Source organism: Xyrauchen texanus, chromosome 25 (genome assembly GCF_025860055.1).
Source record: "Xyrauchen texanus isolate HMW12.3.18 chromosome 25, RBS_HiC_50CHRs, whole genome shotgun sequence".
Taxonomy (NCBI): Eukaryota; Metazoa; Chordata; class Actinopteri; order Cypriniformes; family Catostomidae; genus Xyrauchen; species Xyrauchen texanus.
This window is the reverse complement of record NC_068300.1, coordinates 39,226,027-39,245,204: the sequence shown is the minus strand read 5'-3', so window position 1 is coordinate 39,245,204 and position 19,178 is coordinate 39,226,027. Positions and strand designations below refer to the sequence as shown.

Sequence of the window (19,178 nt, the reverse complement as noted above, 5' to 3'; positions counted from 1 at the left end):
CGCATTTAGTGACCTAGAAATAATGCAAAAACTTGAATATTTTTTCTTCTTGTCATGCCATAATGCTTTTTTGTTTTACATTTGTCAAAATCCTAACACTTTCTGTTCATTTCCAGGTTTGAATAAGATTTTGGTCTCAGATTTTGGACCCAACATTATGACCACCTGCCTAATATGCGGTTGGTCCTCCATTTGTTGCCAAAACAGTGCTGACCCACCGAGGCACAGACTCTACAAGACCCCTGAAGGTGTCCTGTGGTATCTGGCACCAAGACATTAAATAGCAGATCCTTTAAGTCCTGTCAGTTGTGAGGTAGGGCCTCCATGTATCGGACTTGTTGGCCCAGCACATCCCAATCGGATTGAGATCTTCATTATGCTCCTCAAACCATTCCGAACAATGTGTGCAGTGTGGCAGGGAGTATTATCCTGCTGAAAGAGGCCACTGCCATCAGGGAATACCATTGCCATGAAGGGATGTACCTGGTCTGCAACGATGCTTAGGTAGATAGGACGTGACAATTGACATCCATATAAATGGCAGGACCCAGGGTTTCCCAGCAAAACATTGCCAAGGGCATCACACTCCCTCCACTGGCTTGTCATCTTCCCACAGTGCATCCTGGTGCCATCACTTCCCCAGGTAAATGGCACATACGGCGCCATCCACACGACGTAAAAGAAAACATCCTTCATCCACTGCTCCAAGGTCCAGTTCTGACACTCACTTGCCCATTGTAGGTGCTTTCGATGGTGGACAGGGGTCATCATGGGTCACCATGACCAGTCTGTGGCTACGCAGTCCCATATGCAACAAGATGCGATGCACTGTGTGTTGTGAAACATTTCTCCAGTAACCATCATTAACCTTTTCTGTGACTTGTGCCACAGTAGACCTTCTGTCAGTTCGGACCAGATGGGCTAGCCATCATTGCCCTTGCGCATCGATGAGCCTTGCCTAACACCGTGTCGCCAGTTGGTTTGTCCCTCCTCGGACCACTGTTGGTAGGTACTCACCACTGCTGACCGGGAGCACCCCAGAAGCCTTGTCATTTCAGATATGCTCTGACAGTCGTCTGTCCATAATAATTTGGCCCTTATCAAAGGTGCTCAGGTCTGCACTCCTGCCCATTTCTCCTGCATTCAACATGTTGACTATGAGAACTGATTCTTAGCTGACCATATAATATTCCCAGACCTTGACACGTGGCCTTGTTGTGAGATGATTGATGTTATTCGCTTCACCCGTGGGCTGTGACTGAACTGTCTGTGATTGTTTACTGTCTAAAACCTCAGATATAAAACCTAATTTGTTTTGTTGTATTTTTAACAGTGTTTTTGTTGCTGACTAAAATGTACTCCAAACTTGAGTTGACAAATTGACTTCATACCAAAACAATGCAACTATACTGGATATTAAACACTTTTCTCAAAAGTGCATGACTATTTTATGAGGTTTAAAGTTTTAATAATGTCTACCTACTGGGATGTGATTAGGTCAGAGAGACCTATACAATGTCATCTACAAATAATCTTAAGGGAAAACAATAAGTTTATTTCAAAATGACTATTACTGGTTTTATACAACATTGCTCTCTCTGGCTTGGATTTGAAACATGCACCTTGACACTTAAACGCCTTACTATTTATCAAGTTATTATCCTTTTGTTAGCATTACAGAAAATGGACCCTCACTTTAATAAGGTGTCTTTAACTACTATGTACTCAAGCATTTGATTTAATGTACTTATTATGTATATATGCTGCTGCATTGTACTTACATTTAAAGTACCTGCATTTAATTACATTTGTAGTTACACTATTAACCTTACCCCTAACCCTAAACCTCTTCTTCTAATGTTGTGAGAATTTTGCAGAACATGTAGTTACCTATCGTATTGCATGTATTTTAATGTTAGTGCATGGTAGTTAGAGACACCTAATATAAAGTGGGACCCAGAAAAGATACAAATACTTACAGTGAATCAAAATGGCAGGAAACTGCTTATGAATAGGTACACTCAAGCTTGAAGTCAAACATCAAGGTCTTTTCAAATATCTCCAGTTCTCAATTGGCTGCTGACATGTCCATACTCAGGTCATGCGTTATGATTGGTCACTTCTGACACGTTGACTCCTATGCCCCTCCCTCACAGTGAGAGGAATGTGGTGAGGGAGGGGACAAGTAATATTTACAAACACTGTTTAAAGAGACAGAGCTCACATAACACGACCTCTGCTCTGATCATATTACCAGCAGTACCAAGCCAAAACTTATGCAAGCAGACAAAGTACAGCCATCGCTATATATATATATATATATATATATATATATATATACAGTATATTCAACCACATCATGCCCTTATTCCAAAATCAACTCCATGACCTTTAATTTATACCCATTTTAAACCTGTAGACTTTTAAAGTTAATAATCTGCATTTCTGACAGCTATCCATACAGTTTGAATACATTAAAAACAAGTCTCGACCAAAGTAAACATCTATAGAAACCTATTTGATTCTTGTTCTGGACTATTCTACAGAATTATATTCTAGAATAAAGGCATACTTTCCCCTAAATGCTTCATAGAGTGACAAAAGTGAGGCCCCAAAGACGATCAAATGATGCCGGGGATCGTTGATAACACTATCTCTACCCAACCCCCACCGTGTCTCTTACGGCTCTCGATCTTGTGTAAAGCTCTGATTGGCCCAGCGGCCAGAGTGGGCTGGGCCAGGCCGTTGCTACGAGCGCTGTGACGTCACAATCAGCAGTTTTGTACGTTCTATATTCTGATCTGCGGATCAGCTGGGCGAAGCAATAACATCCCAAACAATATCTGCCGAAAAACACATCAAGAGGCAGATATTACGACCTAAACGTCGTGTGAATCAGACTTTACACGCAGATTTCTTCTAAGAAGAAAGACTTTTTCATATTTTTTGTGAATTTACTACCTCATAAAAATAATACCTAAAGCTATGCTTTAAGATTTGTCTGTCGTTTTTATTGTGTGGTCGTCGCGTTACAACTTGAATCATTTTGCAGGTAAGAAAGGATGCTGAATCTTCTTCATCTACATCTGTTTTCGCCTTTTAAAGCCATATTTGTTTTGGAGCGGTAAAATTAACCTGCACTACATCAGACTTGCCTTTTACATCGCAATCGCTAATAACAGCTGTCAATAAACTACCTACTGTCTATAAATGTATGTGTATGAATAGTATTTAATTATGTGCTCAATTATTATGCGATCTCGTTCTTATAGGTCGTCGTTTGTTTGCTCTCGTCATTTCAGATAGTAGCGGTAGACTAAAGCCTGTAATTGTGTATTAGTGATTTTCAGAATTTGTGTTGCTTTGCTTAACTTATTTTTACTTAAAATATCTGACATGCCAAGTCGACGTTTATGGCTGAATTTGTCGTTTTACGTAAGGAACAGTCTGTATCTGCCATACGACATTTTTAATTGTTTATCAACGGTCGTTTGGATTCAGAACAGCTACACTGATGATAATAATATCGTTTTAGGGGTGATGTAGTGTGATGTTATATGAGTGATTTAAGAGAGCTGGTAATACCCTTGATCCGAGCTGTCATTGCTTTGACCCTTTGCATTCTCTCTCTCTCTCTCTCTCTCTCTCTCTCTCTCTCTCTCTCTCTCTCTCTCTCTCTCTCTCTGCCTTTGCAGTCCTTGCTATTTGCTAATATGCTCATATTTTGGCATTCATGTACCCGCTTTTGCTTTGCTATTTTTCAAATAGAAGGCTATTTGACCGTCGAAATGGTACACACAAGATTTGATGTTGTTTTCCTGCAGCATCTGTCAGACGTAAGCTAAAATCATGTTTAATTAACAAAGCAGGACGATATATGACGAATTAGCGTTTTTTTGTTGTTGTATTTGTTACGACAGCATCTATTTAAAAATATTCTGTCACAAAACCGTGATTATTAACGGTTGTTTTTGGTGGTTTCTGTTAAAACGTCCAATTCCTTTCTGCCGTTTCGTACTCTATTTGCTTGTCTGAAGAGGGCGGGGTCAGTTGAGTCCATTACGTCATCCTTACGCAGGATCGCGAGGCCCCGCCCATTCATAAATAATAACGATATAATCCTACATCCTGCCTGCAGGGAAGCCATTGGAACTATTTTTGTCCGTCAGCTGTTTCTGTTTGTTGTTAAATGGGTTTTTGGATTAAGGCAAGTGTGGGTGCATATTATATGACATATAATATAATATAATTACACAGGTTACCTTATAATAACAAATGAAAAGCTTTGAAGGTCCATGACGTTACTGCATACAAATTAAATGGTTTATTTGTTACTAGTTCTAGGAAAGGATAGCAAAAACAATTTGTTCACCCAAAAGATAATGGCAACTAGTGCATAACTATCTGAACAACAGACAAGCTCGTAAAGTTGCAAATAGTACGTACAGCTCTGTAAAAAGAGACCACTGCAAAATGATCAGTTTCTCTGGATTTATATTTACAGGTATGAGTCTGAGTAAAATAAAAAAAATTGTTTTATTCTATAAACTCCAAATAAAATATTGTCATTTAGAGCATAAATAAATGCTCTGGAGATTCAAATTGAGGTCTGGAGATTGTTTTGGCCATGACAGGGTCACCTTGATTGACCTGGCTGTGTGGAGCATTTTCCTGTGGGAAAAACCAATCCAGTCAATCAAGGTGTGAATGGAGGACCACCGGATCAAGATCCTGACATGGCCAGCCCAATCTCCAGACCTGAACCCCATTGAAAACCTCTGGAATGTGATCATGAGGAAGATGGACGGTCACAATTATCAAACAAAGTCGAGCTGCTTGAATTTTTGTGCCAGGAGTGGCATAAAGTCACCCAACAGTAATGTGAAAGACTGGTAGAGAGAATGCCAAGACGCATGAAAGCTGTGATTGAAAGTCAGGGTTATTCCACCAAATATTGATTTCTGAACTCTTCCTATTTTAAAACATTAGTATTGTGTTGTTTAAATATGAACTTGTTTTCTTTGCATTATTTGAGGTTGCATCTTTTTTTTTTTGGAATGCCCAATTCCAAATGTGCTCTAAATCCTCATGGTGGCATAGTGACTCACCTCAATCTGGGTGGTGGAGGATGAATCTCAGTTGCCTCTGAGTTTGAGACTGTCAATCCGCGCATTTTATCACGTGGCTTGTTGAGCACGTTACTGCGGAGAGGTAGCATGTGTGGAGGCTCATGCTATTCTCCGCAGCATCCATGCACAACTCCCACCAAGAGCGAGAACCTCATTATAGCGACCACGAGGAGGTTAACCCAACCCTAGCAACCGAGCCAATTGGTTGCTTAGGAAGCCTGACTGGATTCACTCAGCACGCCCTGGATTTGAACTCGTGACTAAAGGTGTGGTATCAGCGTCTTTACTTACTGAGCTATCCAGACCCCACCCTGCATCTTTTTTTTATTTTGACCAGTTGTTATTTTCTGCAAATAAATGCTCTGAATGACAATCATTTTTTTGGGGAATATGGGAGAAATGTTGTCAGTACTTTATAGAATAAAACATAAATGTTCATTTTACTCAAACACATACCTATAAATAGTAAATCCAGAAAACTGATAATTTTGCAGTGGTCTCTTAATTCTTTCCAGAGCTGTATATGTGTTACAACTCGACTTCTTTACAAGGATATTATAGAAATAATATTAAAGTTATTATGAAGATATTACAAAAATGTCTGTAAATGACAATTAATTTGCTTGGCATTATTTGCAGTCAGGGAGGAATATACTGTAAATCAGGATGGTTGAATTACTGGGTTACAAACCAGCCAAACCTTGACCCATTGAGTAAGAGACCTGGACTTACTGATCAGATTGTTCATACATTTAGAATTTCATGTGGGTGTTTTTCCTCAGCTGACTATATTTAGACACCTTTCTTGTACAGTCTGTTTCAGTACAGTCCAATTTTGTAAGGTGCAAATTTATCACAGACTTTTATAGCTGTGTCCCAAATGACACGTTATTCACTATGTATTAAGCCAGTGGTTCCCAACCTTTTTTCTGCCATGGCACACTTTTTACATCAATAGTTTTCCTTTTCAAGAACATGCCCAAGTTTTCTGTCCGTCTAAGTAGCGTGTTTACTTGTAATGTTTGAAATTCAGCTATGCAAAAAATGCAAGTGACATAGGTATGCTGTATAATGAGGTCACAGGTGGCAAGAGCTCTAATTGGGTAATGAAAAAACAACAAATTTGCTTCTTTTCTAATTTATTGATTTGTTCTGGCAAATTCATTCTTGCAATGCCACAACAAATTACAGGGATGCAAACTAATGAAGGGCAAAAATGTAAGACAATCACTGGTCCATGAACATTTTTTCTGGGGATATTTTTTCTAAAGAATAAGCTTAAAGCACCAATTCCAGCTATTTTAGTGATAGAGTATTTTGGTGAGGCTTGCTTCTGTTTCACAAATTTGTTCAATTTTATTAACTGATTAGTTCAGTGACCCCTTCTGGAAATGTCACTAGGTGGCGATAAAATGAGCATCTTATGTGCTATGAGTGAGTCAGTGAATCATTTTGTGTCATTCATGACCGAAATTTAACAAGAGACTTTATCTTGCACAATAAACATTGAAAACATGCATTTGGAAGAGAGAAAAAAAGCTTGCTGTTGCTTGGATTGCAGAAAGTAATAAAAGGTCTAGTTTTCTTGGTGAATTTAAATGAGTTCAATAACTGGGGTCTCTGATATTCATAAACGATAAGGTCATATTTAATTAAAAGAAATTATGAGACATTCAATGTCTCTTCACAAATTTGGACAGTATTTAAATATTTCTTGTTGCTTAGAACTCTCAAAGACATTATTGGTGAAGCAAAAACATGTGTGTGAAAAACACGTCACTTCATAGACTTCAATGTATTCTGCAGCGCTGATGCGAGTCATGTGAAAGACCCTTAACATGTATAAACATCAGACACTTGCCCATTAATAGCTCTTCCACCCTCTTCTCTTCTTGATGAACAAGGTAGACTTACTTGCCGATGCCGAAGTGAATGAAAAACATGCTCCTCTCATTCAGTCGGTCGGTACATGTAACATGTTATTCAGCTTCTTTACAAATGAGAAGTTTCACGAGTGCATCTTTGTGGCAGGGCGGAGGGCGGGGCCGGGTCGTGATCATACACACCCGGTCCCGTATTAGGCTAATCAAGCATCCGAGGTATAAAGGTCGACTGCAGGGTGTCGTGCGGGAGAGAGAGATCGTTACCGGACATGTCCGTCATGTGTGTGTTTGTGTCTTCTTTTAAGTTTACTATTAAACTATGATTTATATTGAAAAGCCGGTTCTCGCCTCCTCCTTTCCACTGAATACCTTTATTCGAAGCACCATCCCTGTCAGACACAGATTCACTGTGCACACGCTGCTGTAACCAAGTGTGCGATTGGCCATAGCTGTAACCAACCAAGCAATCTGCCTCGGTAGGACTGCGGATGCCAAGCACGCGATTGACTACTGCTGTTTTATTTATGCATTTATTTAATTTGTGGAATTTCATTATTTTCCACGGTACATCTGACAATCTTTCACGGCAAACTAGTGTTGTGGGAAAGAGTGATTGGGAAACACTGTATTAAGCCATCTAAGTATGAAGTGTATGACATTTCAAAGTGTAGTATCGTCTCAAGTGGAACACAATCTTTTTTTTACGACACCAAAGCATTTGCCGCTTTTCAGCCGATGGAAGTGACTTTTCATACACACTGCGATGTGTTGCTGCTAGCTTTAGCATGTTAGCCAAACTCAGTTTAACACATATATCTGAAATAATGGACATATTCACACAGTGTTGGGTGATGGTAAAGCATTCAACACACATTTGTAATTTGCTGTCTTCACGGAAGCCACATTCACCATTAATTTCAATTGTTTTGTCAGACCAGCATCGCAGCCGTCGAGTGCATGAAGTATCCAACATTACACACTGTGTTTTTTTAATTGAAGAAGTACATTAACTGGGTACTCATAGTACACTACTTTTTGTGTGAACATAGTACTCTCACTACTAACACTACTTACAAAATGACATAGAATAGTGCAGAAGTATGCGATTCGGGATGCGAATGAATGTCTTGTTGATGTCAACTATGTGTGCCAAGTCTGCAAACTGCTGTTGATCCAGATGTTTTTTTGGTGGGGGCTATTTAAGACCTATATAATCCAAAGTAATCTTAAATAAAAATACACATGTGTGAGAGCACTGCTACTTCATTACAGTTGATTATTGAAAATTAGCATTTTAACTATGTGTAATTTTATTTTTGATATCTATAATTGTGTATTGAAAAGGAATGTAAAGCAGATTATTGTGAAATTGTACTAGTGAAACTGCAGTTACGAATATCAAGATTTAGGATTTAACTACATTTAACATATCTTGCACGTGAGTAAATGTTGGAAGGACTTGCGATACAGGTTGCTGAATGTTACTTCTTTGAGATGTCACTGATATTTTATAATATGATTCTTATGACTAATGCTGTTCTTCTTTTTTCTGTCTGTTCTGTTAAATATAGATCTTTGCACCACAACCAATTGAGACCTTAAATTGTACAGCGCCTTCTCTGAGACTGCTCTGTTACAACAAAAAGACCAAGACAACTTTGATCAACCTGCCACATTAGTGAATATAGTTCATAAAATAGCTATTTGTAAAGAAACATTCTAAGGCAGCTATCCCTCAGGAAAACAACTGTGACCTTTGACCTCCAAGGCAGTCATGTTCCAGCGAATCAGCAGTCTGTTTTTTGGCAGCATGGAGGAAGGTACTCCTGAGCTGAAGGGACCAAAGCCCTGTGTGACTGAGGCTGATGAAGAGGGATGGCTCCTTGTCAACCTGCCTGGTGAGTCTCCTCAACAAACATTGAAAAACATTTCCTTTAATGGGAGCTAAATTCGTATGGGTTGGCATTTTGCATGAATAGGGTGCAGTCTAGTGTCACATTACTGTTCTTAAAGCATTAGAGGTGAAAATTGCATGTTTTATTTTAGAACTTTTTTTTAGTCACTGTTTTGACATAATCAGTTGAATTTAAATTAAATTACTGTCAGTAAATAAAACCATTTTTAATCATTAGCTAATATTAATTTCCCAAAACGTAATGTTTAGCTGTGTTACACATTTTGCACGCAATTATTTTTCTACATTATAAATTGTGACACACAAGAAGTACCATCATTTGGACCCTTTGGTAGGAAGACATAATAAAAGTAAATAATCTCATTTTCTCAGTTTTCACATAAATTGTAGCGCTGATGGCATTCATCAAGCTCAACCATTCAGGGTTACACAAAGACATTGGAAGAAAAGTGATCAAACACATATTTTTCTTTCATTCATGGGACTTTTAAGTTGATCAATTACTTGAAACCAACATTTGGTACCAAACTAGCTAGCTAAGTGCTAATTTCTTTTAGACAAAATCTTCAACCCTGTTATCTATTCTGACGTATTATTTTGATATAATTTAATATTTAATTACGTTAATTTAATGTATACTAAATATTAGCAAAATCCCCCAAATCATGTTTTTAAACTAGACCCCAAAGTTGGCAACAGGGTTGCAAAATCATTGCAGCTCATATATATATATATATATATATATATATATATAATATTTAATTTGATTTCCTGAGATTGACGATCAATAGCAACTCCTTACTAAAAAAGACCAGACTAAAAAGGGACCCCCCCCCCCAAAAGCACCTACTTTACTCCCTATTTGTGGAAAGTGCCGGCTACAAATCAGGCACAAAGTTTAAGTTTTAGCAAAGGTAGTTAAAAATGTAACCATGGTGACAAGGGGACAACTTACAATAATATCTGGTGGACATAGAGGAATTTGGAAAACCCAGTGAGATGTGTTTCTGTCTACATAGGCAGTAACTTCTAAAGCAGCATCTTAAAGGAATATTTCCAGTTCACTATAAGCTAAGCTCAATTGGCAACATTTGTGTCATAATGTTGATGACCACAAAAAAAAAACATCGTCCCTCATTTATTTATGAAAAAGCAAAAAAATAAAATTTTCAGTCAGGCAGTTGCAATGGAAGTGAATGTGGCCAGTCCATAAACACTAAAATACACACCGTTTCAAAAGTATAGCCACAAGACATAAACATTATATACATTAACATGATTTTAGTGTGATGCAATTGCTTACTAACCTTATCTGTGTAAAGTTATTTCCAAAATTACAACTTCGTTGCCGTGACGATACAAGGCTGTAAAATCAGTCATCAATTTTATCACTCTAAAATGATGTAGAACAGAGAGTTTATCACACTAAAATCATGTTAACAAGATTAATGTTTATATATTGTAGCTTTACTTTTAAAACAAGAGTGTTTTACTCCCATTCACTTAATGCCTTACGATAGCCATGATGTTGGCTTCTACTTTTTTAATAATCGAGGGATGAGTTGAACGTATTTTCGGTGGTAATCAAAATGATTCTACAAATGCTGTTGATTGCGCTGAAACGGAGGCAACTCATTAGGCTTTCAAACCAAGTTACTAAAACTTCACAAGATAGTCAATGGTGATAAGATGACATTTCAAAGGGGTTATAAGAAACTAATGACAGTATTCCTATTTTCTATGTTTTTCCGTTGTTTCTGTCCCCTTTCTCATTTCTCCATATTTGAATTAATTCCTATTACTGGTATGTGTGCTCATGGTCCTTCCATTTCCCACTCGCATGGCTTCAAACAAACCTTTCCCATTCTGGAAATCCTCCATACTCTGTCTGCTCAATCTATTACACTCCTTGCTTCACTGTAAGACGAGGATGGGTCTGAGGCAGCCATACGTCCAGTAGCGCATGCCTGTCCCTGCAGTGATTGTCATGCACCTCAGAAATGTGGCCCCTCCTCTCCTGCCTACAATCACCGCAGGACTAGAGCAGGCAGGACACAGTTAGCACATCCAAGCCCCGCCTCCATCTGCTCCCCTCTTGAAACCGCCTCCTTCTCTCACCTTGACTCAGTAGAAGTGAATGTGTTGTTAAGCGAGCGGGGCTCGTGTTCGTGTAGTGACTGCAGCATGGATGAGAGCTGGTTTGTCACCCCTCCCCCCTGTTTTACTGCAGAAGGAGCAACGGCAGAGGCCAGCCCCTTGGAGGACCTGCTCATCGAGCACCCCAGCATGTCCGTGTATGTCTCACCCGGCCATCTCCCTGCCATCGAGGAGAGCACCTCCAGCTTGACTGGCAGTGTCAGGTAAATGTCACTTTCGTTGTGTGTTCAGAGTTTCTTTAAGGCAAGTCTTTTCACTCAACAGCCATCTTAGTATCATCCCTGGGTACAGCTCTACTTTGGGAAATTTCAAAATCTTGAAATTAAATCTGTTGTGATTAACATTTTAATTCAGTGCGATTAATCATATAAAAAATGACATGTTCAAGAAATTCAAAAAACGCAATTAATAATGCCCCCTGATTATACGTACATTGTGTAATAAGGAATTTTCTTACCAATGGAGCAACTTAAGCTTAAAATGGAACCATAATGTTTTTTCTAAGTCAGCAGGGGGCAGACATCGCAGCTCCACCTATACTGGCAACGTGCAGCTGTACAGATAACCAACAACAGCTCATCAAAGACTAAGGTTTCAAACTAAACTGGCTAGAGATGTTGAAAACCAGAGAAAATTTCTAGAGTAAACCAACCGGCAATGTCTCTATCAAAAAAAGTGATTGGTTCTTTTAACTGAAAGGCGGGACTTCCATTCCTTCAGCCACCATTATTCTTTTTTCTACAAGTGGTCTTTCTCTTCCCCATTAAAGTGAAATGCTGTACAAAGCGACAAAATCACAGCCAAAGGGAACATATTTTTAATATACAATGTATGATTTTGGACCAATGAGATTTCACAGTGGGTGGAGCTACCCTGGCAAAACCAAGCAATCTACAAAATGTCGCAGTCATGTCTGGTTTGGCCAAAAACTCAGAATAACACAAGAGATGTCAATTATCCCTAGTCACTTTATCGTGTTGTGGCTGGTTAGGACATGGAATAAGAAATTAGCAAATTATAGAGCCACCATGTTGGCGATTTGCACAACATTTGTGGCTCTCACAGAGGTCCTGTACTATTATTATGTAGTTCATAATTATCAGCCATCATAATTTAAATTATTGGCAGCTCTTAGCCATGTATATTCATTTATCCGATTAATATTTTAGGATATGTGGGACACTTATTTCAGAGTTAAGAAGATCCTGGATGCTTTTTCCTAAACAAAATGTTGTTTTCTGTCTTTTTTTTTTCATTCTCACTCTGTCCCTCTACCTGTCACTTTTCCTCTGTGTATCCTATTCTTCCTCCTCTTCACACTATTCCAGTAGGATGTCTGAATCAGCAGTGCCTGCTGTGACCAGGAGCAGTGCTGCCACACGGGTGACCCGAGGAGCAGCTGCACAGGCCAGTGGTCTGGCTAAAGTCACCCAGGTGTCCAGGGTCCAGAAGGCCAAAGCCCGCACTGAGCGTCGCCACGTGACACGCAATCGCATGCAACGCCAAAACCGGGTGCGCGAACAGGTCCAACGGCGCTCGACCCACACCCGCAACTCCTTCTTGCACCAACCGTGCCAACGCAACTTCTGCCACTGAGGCATCAAAAGTTTACATGGAGGGCATTATTACACCTAAACACCCCTAGAAACCAACATCGCCCAACATATACCCTTTCCCAGTTGTCCTTGCTAAAGTCCTTATGCTTCTTTTGCTTGTACTGGTTTTATGTCCACAGTGTTGTTCAGTTCCATGTTAACCAGGTTTGTCTAGCCCATGGGTTGAGCACAAGTGAGTTAATGTATCTCCTCTTTGCGCTCTTATCAGGCAGCCCATCACCAAGCACATTTTTTCTCTCTAAGAGGATCCATATTTTTGCTTAAGGCCCTTTATACTGCCTAAATGAGATCCTGAATGTCAAATGCACACCACAAGACTGAAGCTCATTGTCTTGCACAACTTTAAAGACTCACAGTTTCTTGTTTTCTGTCATGTTGTTGCGCTCTTCTTTACACAACTAATCAGACGAGGTGCATCATTTAAGACCATTCTCGTGCCCAACTGTTGTTATGATACCAAAATTCATTGTCACAAAATCTCTCGCACATAGCAACACAAGAGTTTATTCTTGAGAGCATGATTTGCACAGAATGTGAGCAAGAACAAAAATAACAAAAAATATGGATGAGAGTGTTGGCTTTGCTTCATACAGCATAGCCTTCCTCTTGCGCTCTATGAGTCCCACACAATTTCATCAGCTGTTGCGCATTTCTGCGCACTCACTGGTCAGCCAGATTTCAAACAAGCTTGAAATTTATCGTACCGTAACGAGTGTCACAAGTGCGCAAATTAGTAGAGCATTGGCTAAGTAGAGTTGGCTACGATCTTGGGCTTTTTGGCATGACTTAAAATTCAACGAGCTTCGGTTCTGTAGTGTGCATTTGGCTCAAAGCAAAAGTAGCAGTAAATGTAGCTGAAAAGGAGATGCAAACAAACCCTGTATGTAGCTCTACATATAACATCCCTCTGAATGTACAACACAGGACATTGGGTCTGAGATCTAGATCTAGTGTCAGAACATAATCAAGTCAATTATTTTGTCTGTAAAATGAAAGAGCAAACCATTGAAAGCTTTGTAGAAACTTGACCACTTTCTTTTTCTCTGGCTGGTGAGTTATCCAGATATCCTGAGGAGATGTGTATCTCACCAACTAAAATCACTTTTAGAAAATAAACCACTACAGGGGCCGGTTGCACCAGCTATACGTAAGTTACAACTTTGCCTAGTTGTGGCATAAATGGGCACTAAGTTACAATTTATGCACTACTAAATATGTGACCGTTGCACCATTAAAAGTAGGACGTACAGTAACCCTACGTATAACCTAAATGTTTATAGAAGCCTCCAACTAGGAGAAACGGATGGAATAAAAAAGCAGACTCATTCAATGACATCAATAAGCTCATGTTTTGTGTGACAGGCTTCAGTCCTTTCGACATACAGTATGATGTTGCATTTACACTCGTTTACATTTACAGGAGAAAAAATTATGTAAAAAACTTACTTCAGCTTGAAACCGATCTAACGGTGCACTTTCCTGTGTACTCCGCCCTGTGTCAAGTTTCAACATATATGAAATAGATATTACGTTGAAATTAAAATGAATTAGTTTGATTAGTATTTATTTATTTATTGTCCATATGGCATGGGGGGCGTGGTCATGTGTCGATCTTCGGGACAGAGAGAGCGGTAAGCCTCGTCACCTGGTTCACATTTATCACTAACACCTGTCTCTCGTTATAGTGATGCGGAGGGAGAACAAAAAGGCACACCAGAGCGTCAGTGAGGGAGAGAGTGAACGGAAAGCATGACAGACCAACACATGACCACGCCCCCCATGCCACAGTCCCGTATTCATTTTAGATTCAGTAACTGAATATTGTTATTTACATAAGCTAAATATATCATTAATTAAATCTTGTTTTGTTTCCTATCGTATTATCGATATAATTTATTACAACTGAGAGTTACAACAGTTACGAGCAAACAAGATTTGAACAAGCTCAAACTGAAATTCACAGCTGCTTAACACTTCTGTGTACACATTTGAAGGCTGCTTATTGGAAACGTCATACGTATCACTTTACGGAGAGCTTACGACCTACTAGTTAAGCCTTGCCTTTACAGGTGGTGCAACCAAATTAAGCACTGACTTGGTTACAAACTATCTAGTAGTTACTAAGCCCTTATTGTGAACTTTACGTCTCAACTTAAGTGAGACCTTACACACAGCTGGTGCAACCCTACCCAGGAACGGAAGAGTCGTCACTTTTGAAAAGAAGAATGAAAAGTATGTAGGGGAAGGTGCAAGCAAGAATTAAACTAACTCAGTTTAGGAGCTCATTTGTAAAGAGGTAATTTTAAAGTAAATGTTGCAGTCTGTACATTTTCAACATTGTGGTGCTAACCAAGTCATTGTTTGCAATTATATGAGCTATCTTCCAAAATCAAGTGAACTGCCAACCTTGACAACATTTTAAAGAATTGCACTCTCGACATGAAGGTAGGCAGCAACCCTATGCTCCCTTTTAAGACACCTAATTTTGGCCAGATTCTAAGGTAGCATTGCGTTGTTAGCTTAGCGTAGCAACATGCTAACAGCAGCGCTATAAGAAAGACTTGCAAGTAAGATATCATCAATTGCGGTTCACTTTTGTGATTTTGGTCTGATTACATTCATACCAAATGCAATCCGTCCCAGAAAACACTTGAGCATTTTGAGCGCTTCAGTATAGGATGTCTCACTTTCCAATGGGGGGGCTCTCCTTAAATGTTTCACATTTTGCAGCTTCAATACAGGACTATATGTCTTAAGTATGTGAAGTTTTTGCCACGTTTTAGTATTCCAAACCTTGAAACTGATCCCCCTCATTTGGTAATCAGTCTGGGAAGGTGGTCCACCTCGAGCATTTAGTTGCTAGAATATGGGACACTAGGTGTCCTGTATGAGGCCTCTAAATTATGGCCAAAATATGGGACGTCCTAATATAGGACAGTTGGCGACCCTATCACAAGTGAACAACACTTATTAGTCTGCCTGAAAAGCTGGTCTGGGGTACGAATCAAGTTGGGTTGCCCACTGCCCCATATTAGCCAGGACATCCCGTATTTTGGCCATAATTTAGAAGCCCCATACAGGACACCTAGTGTCCCATATTCTAGTAACTAAATGCTCGAGGTGGACCACCCTCCAAGACTGATGACCAAATGAGGGGGATCAGTTTCGAGGTTTGGAACACCGAAACATGGCAAAAACTTCACAAACTGTAGACATATAGTCCTGTATTGAAGCTGCAAATGAAGGCATCCCATACTCTATGCCTATTGTCCTCGACACCTCCTCCCTCCCATGTCCCCCAAATTGGCATTGAGTACCTATGCTAAATGCCCCTATAGGAGAATCCCTGTTCTGTATTGAGGCTCTCAAAATCTTTATGCGTTACGTATTTGATTTGCCAAAGGTTGGCAACCCTACCAGATTTCACATCGACCAAACAAAACAAACTGGTAAAATACGGACTCTGGTACTCACAAAAAGTGCTTGAAAAGCATGTGAAAGCACCATTAGAAGGCAGCAGCCTATGTAGACAGCATAAGACAAGGCAGCTCACTAGGTTTTGGAACTGAGCTATGATCTTTTAATTTGAGATGGAGGGTCCATGCCAATAATATGTTTCTAAACCGATTGATTTTTTTAGAGATCTTTTAGGGATAAGCTGTTTAGCATTTCCTCAAAATTGTTATGGAAAGGTGTCATATTGTTGCCTGGGAACATCTCATTTCAAGGTAAAAGATCATAGGGAAGTGTGCAATGTCTTTACAGGTCACATTTTCAACATTTAGAACTGAGGAGAGATTGTCATAGGTTTGAGATTATAGAGTTTATAGAAAGTACAGGACAGTATAGATTGTGACTCTATAATTGCTTTATGGAGGATTCTTGATGTGTGAATCTTATGAAACCTTTCAAGAACAAATCATGGTCATATTTGAACCTAAAATCAGAAGAAATAAAACCTGGACATGTTTTCGCGTGATTCACCCTGAAGCTCCACAAAGCATTTGCCGTTCCTGTCCATTGACTAAGATGTTTCTAAGCTCCTGTGTTCAGCAGATAAAGTTGTCCTTGTGTTAAAATCACTGTGACTGCAGAGAGAAAGGCAAGCGTTTCAAATGCCCTTTTCTAAGTTTTTCAAAGTTATTCAGAGTCAGTTATCTGTATTTCATCATACCATGTAACATCGATTATAAGATTGTGCTCTACTATTTTTCTTAACATATTATATTTTAATGTTAAATGCCTCGCTTGAGATGAACCCAGCACACATACACTCACAATAACGCATATGTTGCATCCTAAAATGTGCTCTTCCTTAATAGTCAGCAAATACTCTGCACATTTACAGGAAACTTGTCCACCACATTGTGATTTATCTTATATGTGTATTCAGTCATGAATAGACTTACAATGGTGCTTAAAGTATATAAATATGACTGTTTGTACATTTTTGAGACTTTGAGAAGTTTGCACTGTCTTATGTTTGATGGAGAGTCATGGTATTTAGCAGTATGCTGTTTTTGTTTGCGATGGTGAATGAGATGCCAACATGCATGAGTTGGGGAAAAAAGCTACCTTATTAGGTAAACAATGAGTTGCATTCAGATGTATATAATTGCAAAACTCTTTGCAGTTCAGTGTTTGCGTTATGTTCGCTTTGAAAAATTACCTTCCTGTTGTCATGGTATCGTTTTACCATATGTTTAAGTTTGGTGCTCCAAATACTTGAGTACACATCCTTCGACTGGGTTTTTTACTATATGAACCAACATTTGCCATGTTGTCAGAACCACTGTCTGTTAGATCATGCTTGCATTATGAGGATAAGGATTTGATTTTACAGGCACTTTTCTTTGATTTTTTTCTGTTATTGTTTAATCATTTCAATAGTTCTTATTGTAGTTTTTCCTATCACCTGCCAAAATCTATAAAACTATTATTGTTGTAGGTTATCTAAAGCTATCTATTAACAACAACAAAAAAAAACTATTATAGTGTAAATCTAAATATGCTTTTATTTCTTTGTTTCTTTTTTAAATGGACTGTTTGTGCATCATCTTTATTTTACAGAGATTGCAGTACGAATGTCAGTGGTGTATCTTGGGAAATCCAATGCCCTGTAGCCTTAAAAGGGCCCTTAACATCATCCACTTAAAGGTCTTCTTCTATTAATGTTTTTCTGTATTAACATCTACTAGTGGACAAGGCAATATTGTATAAAGAGCATAAAACCAATGATCTCTTTGAAGAGATTCACTGCTGTTGTTCAGCATGACAGCTAGGCACTGTATACTCTGTGCTTTTTCTCTCTCTCTCTGTGTGTGTGTGTGTGTGTGTGTGTGTGTGTGTGTGTGTGTGTGTGTGTGTGTATGTTGGAGTATGATTAATTTAATATGTGGGATTAGAATGATGTCTGTTAGGCCTCAGGAGAGGCTGCTGCAGCAAGTATAGTTATTGTGATTTGAGGGTGGGGTGGGGTTTGATTTTAAAACATGAAAAGATAAAAGACAACAAAAAGAAAAATGCTTGTATTTTTCCTCATATTGTTATTAATTCACCTTAGTAACCACAAATAGAGTATTAAAAAATGATTGGTGTATATAATATATATGGTGATTGTGCCTTTCACTATTCTGCATGGTTATAATGATGTGGACTGTTTCATCCAAATGACATCAGAGACCTATGCAAAATATTATGATGGGTTTCCAGCATCCAATCAGAAATGCAGGTACCAGACAATAACAATAAACACTCAGGATGCAACTGCACTCTGGACTAATTTTTTGTGTATGTTTCTGTGATAGATAGATGGATGGGTGGGTGATAGATAGATGGTGGGTGGTTGATAGATGGATGGATGGATGATAGATGGATGGGTGGGTGGGTGATAGATGGATGGGTGATGGATGATAGATGGATGGATGGGTGATGGATGATAGATGGATGGGTGGGTGATAGATGTATGGATGGATGATGGATAGATGGGTGAAGATAGATAGATGGTTGGGTGGGTGGGTGATAGATGTATGGATGGATGGATGGATAGATAGATGGGTGGGTGGGTGGGTGATAGATGTATGGATGGATGGGTGAAGATAGATGGATGGGTGGGTGGGTGATAGATAGATGGATGGATGGATGGGTGATGAATGGACGGATGGATGGATGGGTGGGTGATGGATGATAGATGGATGGGTGGGTGATAGATAGATAGATGGTGGGTGGGTGATAGATAGATGGATGGGTGGGTGGTTGATAGATGGATGGATGATAGATGGATGGGTGGGTGGGTGATGGATGGGTGATAGATGTATGGCTGGATGGATGATGGATGGATGGGTGATGGATGATAGATGGATGGGTGGGTGATAGATGTATGGATGGATGATAGATGGATGGATGGGTGAAGATAGATAGATAGATGGTTGGGTGGGTGGGTGATAGATGGTTGGGTGGGTGGGTGATAGATGTATGG

The 19,178-nt window shown here is 39.3% G+C and overlaps 1 protein-coding gene across 1 annotated transcript; it reads left to right on the top strand.

Annotated features, from left to right (window-relative positions):
- The first annotated feature begins 2,803 nt into the window (after positions 1-2,803).
- LOC127618723 (tumor protein p53-inducible nuclear protein 2-like) lies at positions 2,804-15,499 on the top strand. The gene is made up of 4 exons (XM_052091334.1): positions 2,804-3,052; positions 8,584-8,910; positions 11,158-11,287; positions 12,413-15,499. Exons 2-4 carry the CDS (start codon positions 8,787-8,789, stop codon positions 12,678-12,680), a joined length of 522 nt encoding a protein of 173 aa, XP_051947294.1. The 5' UTR covers positions 2,804-3,052; positions 8,584-8,786; the 3' UTR covers positions 12,681-15,499.
- Positions 15,500-19,178: the final 3,679 nt, after the last annotated feature.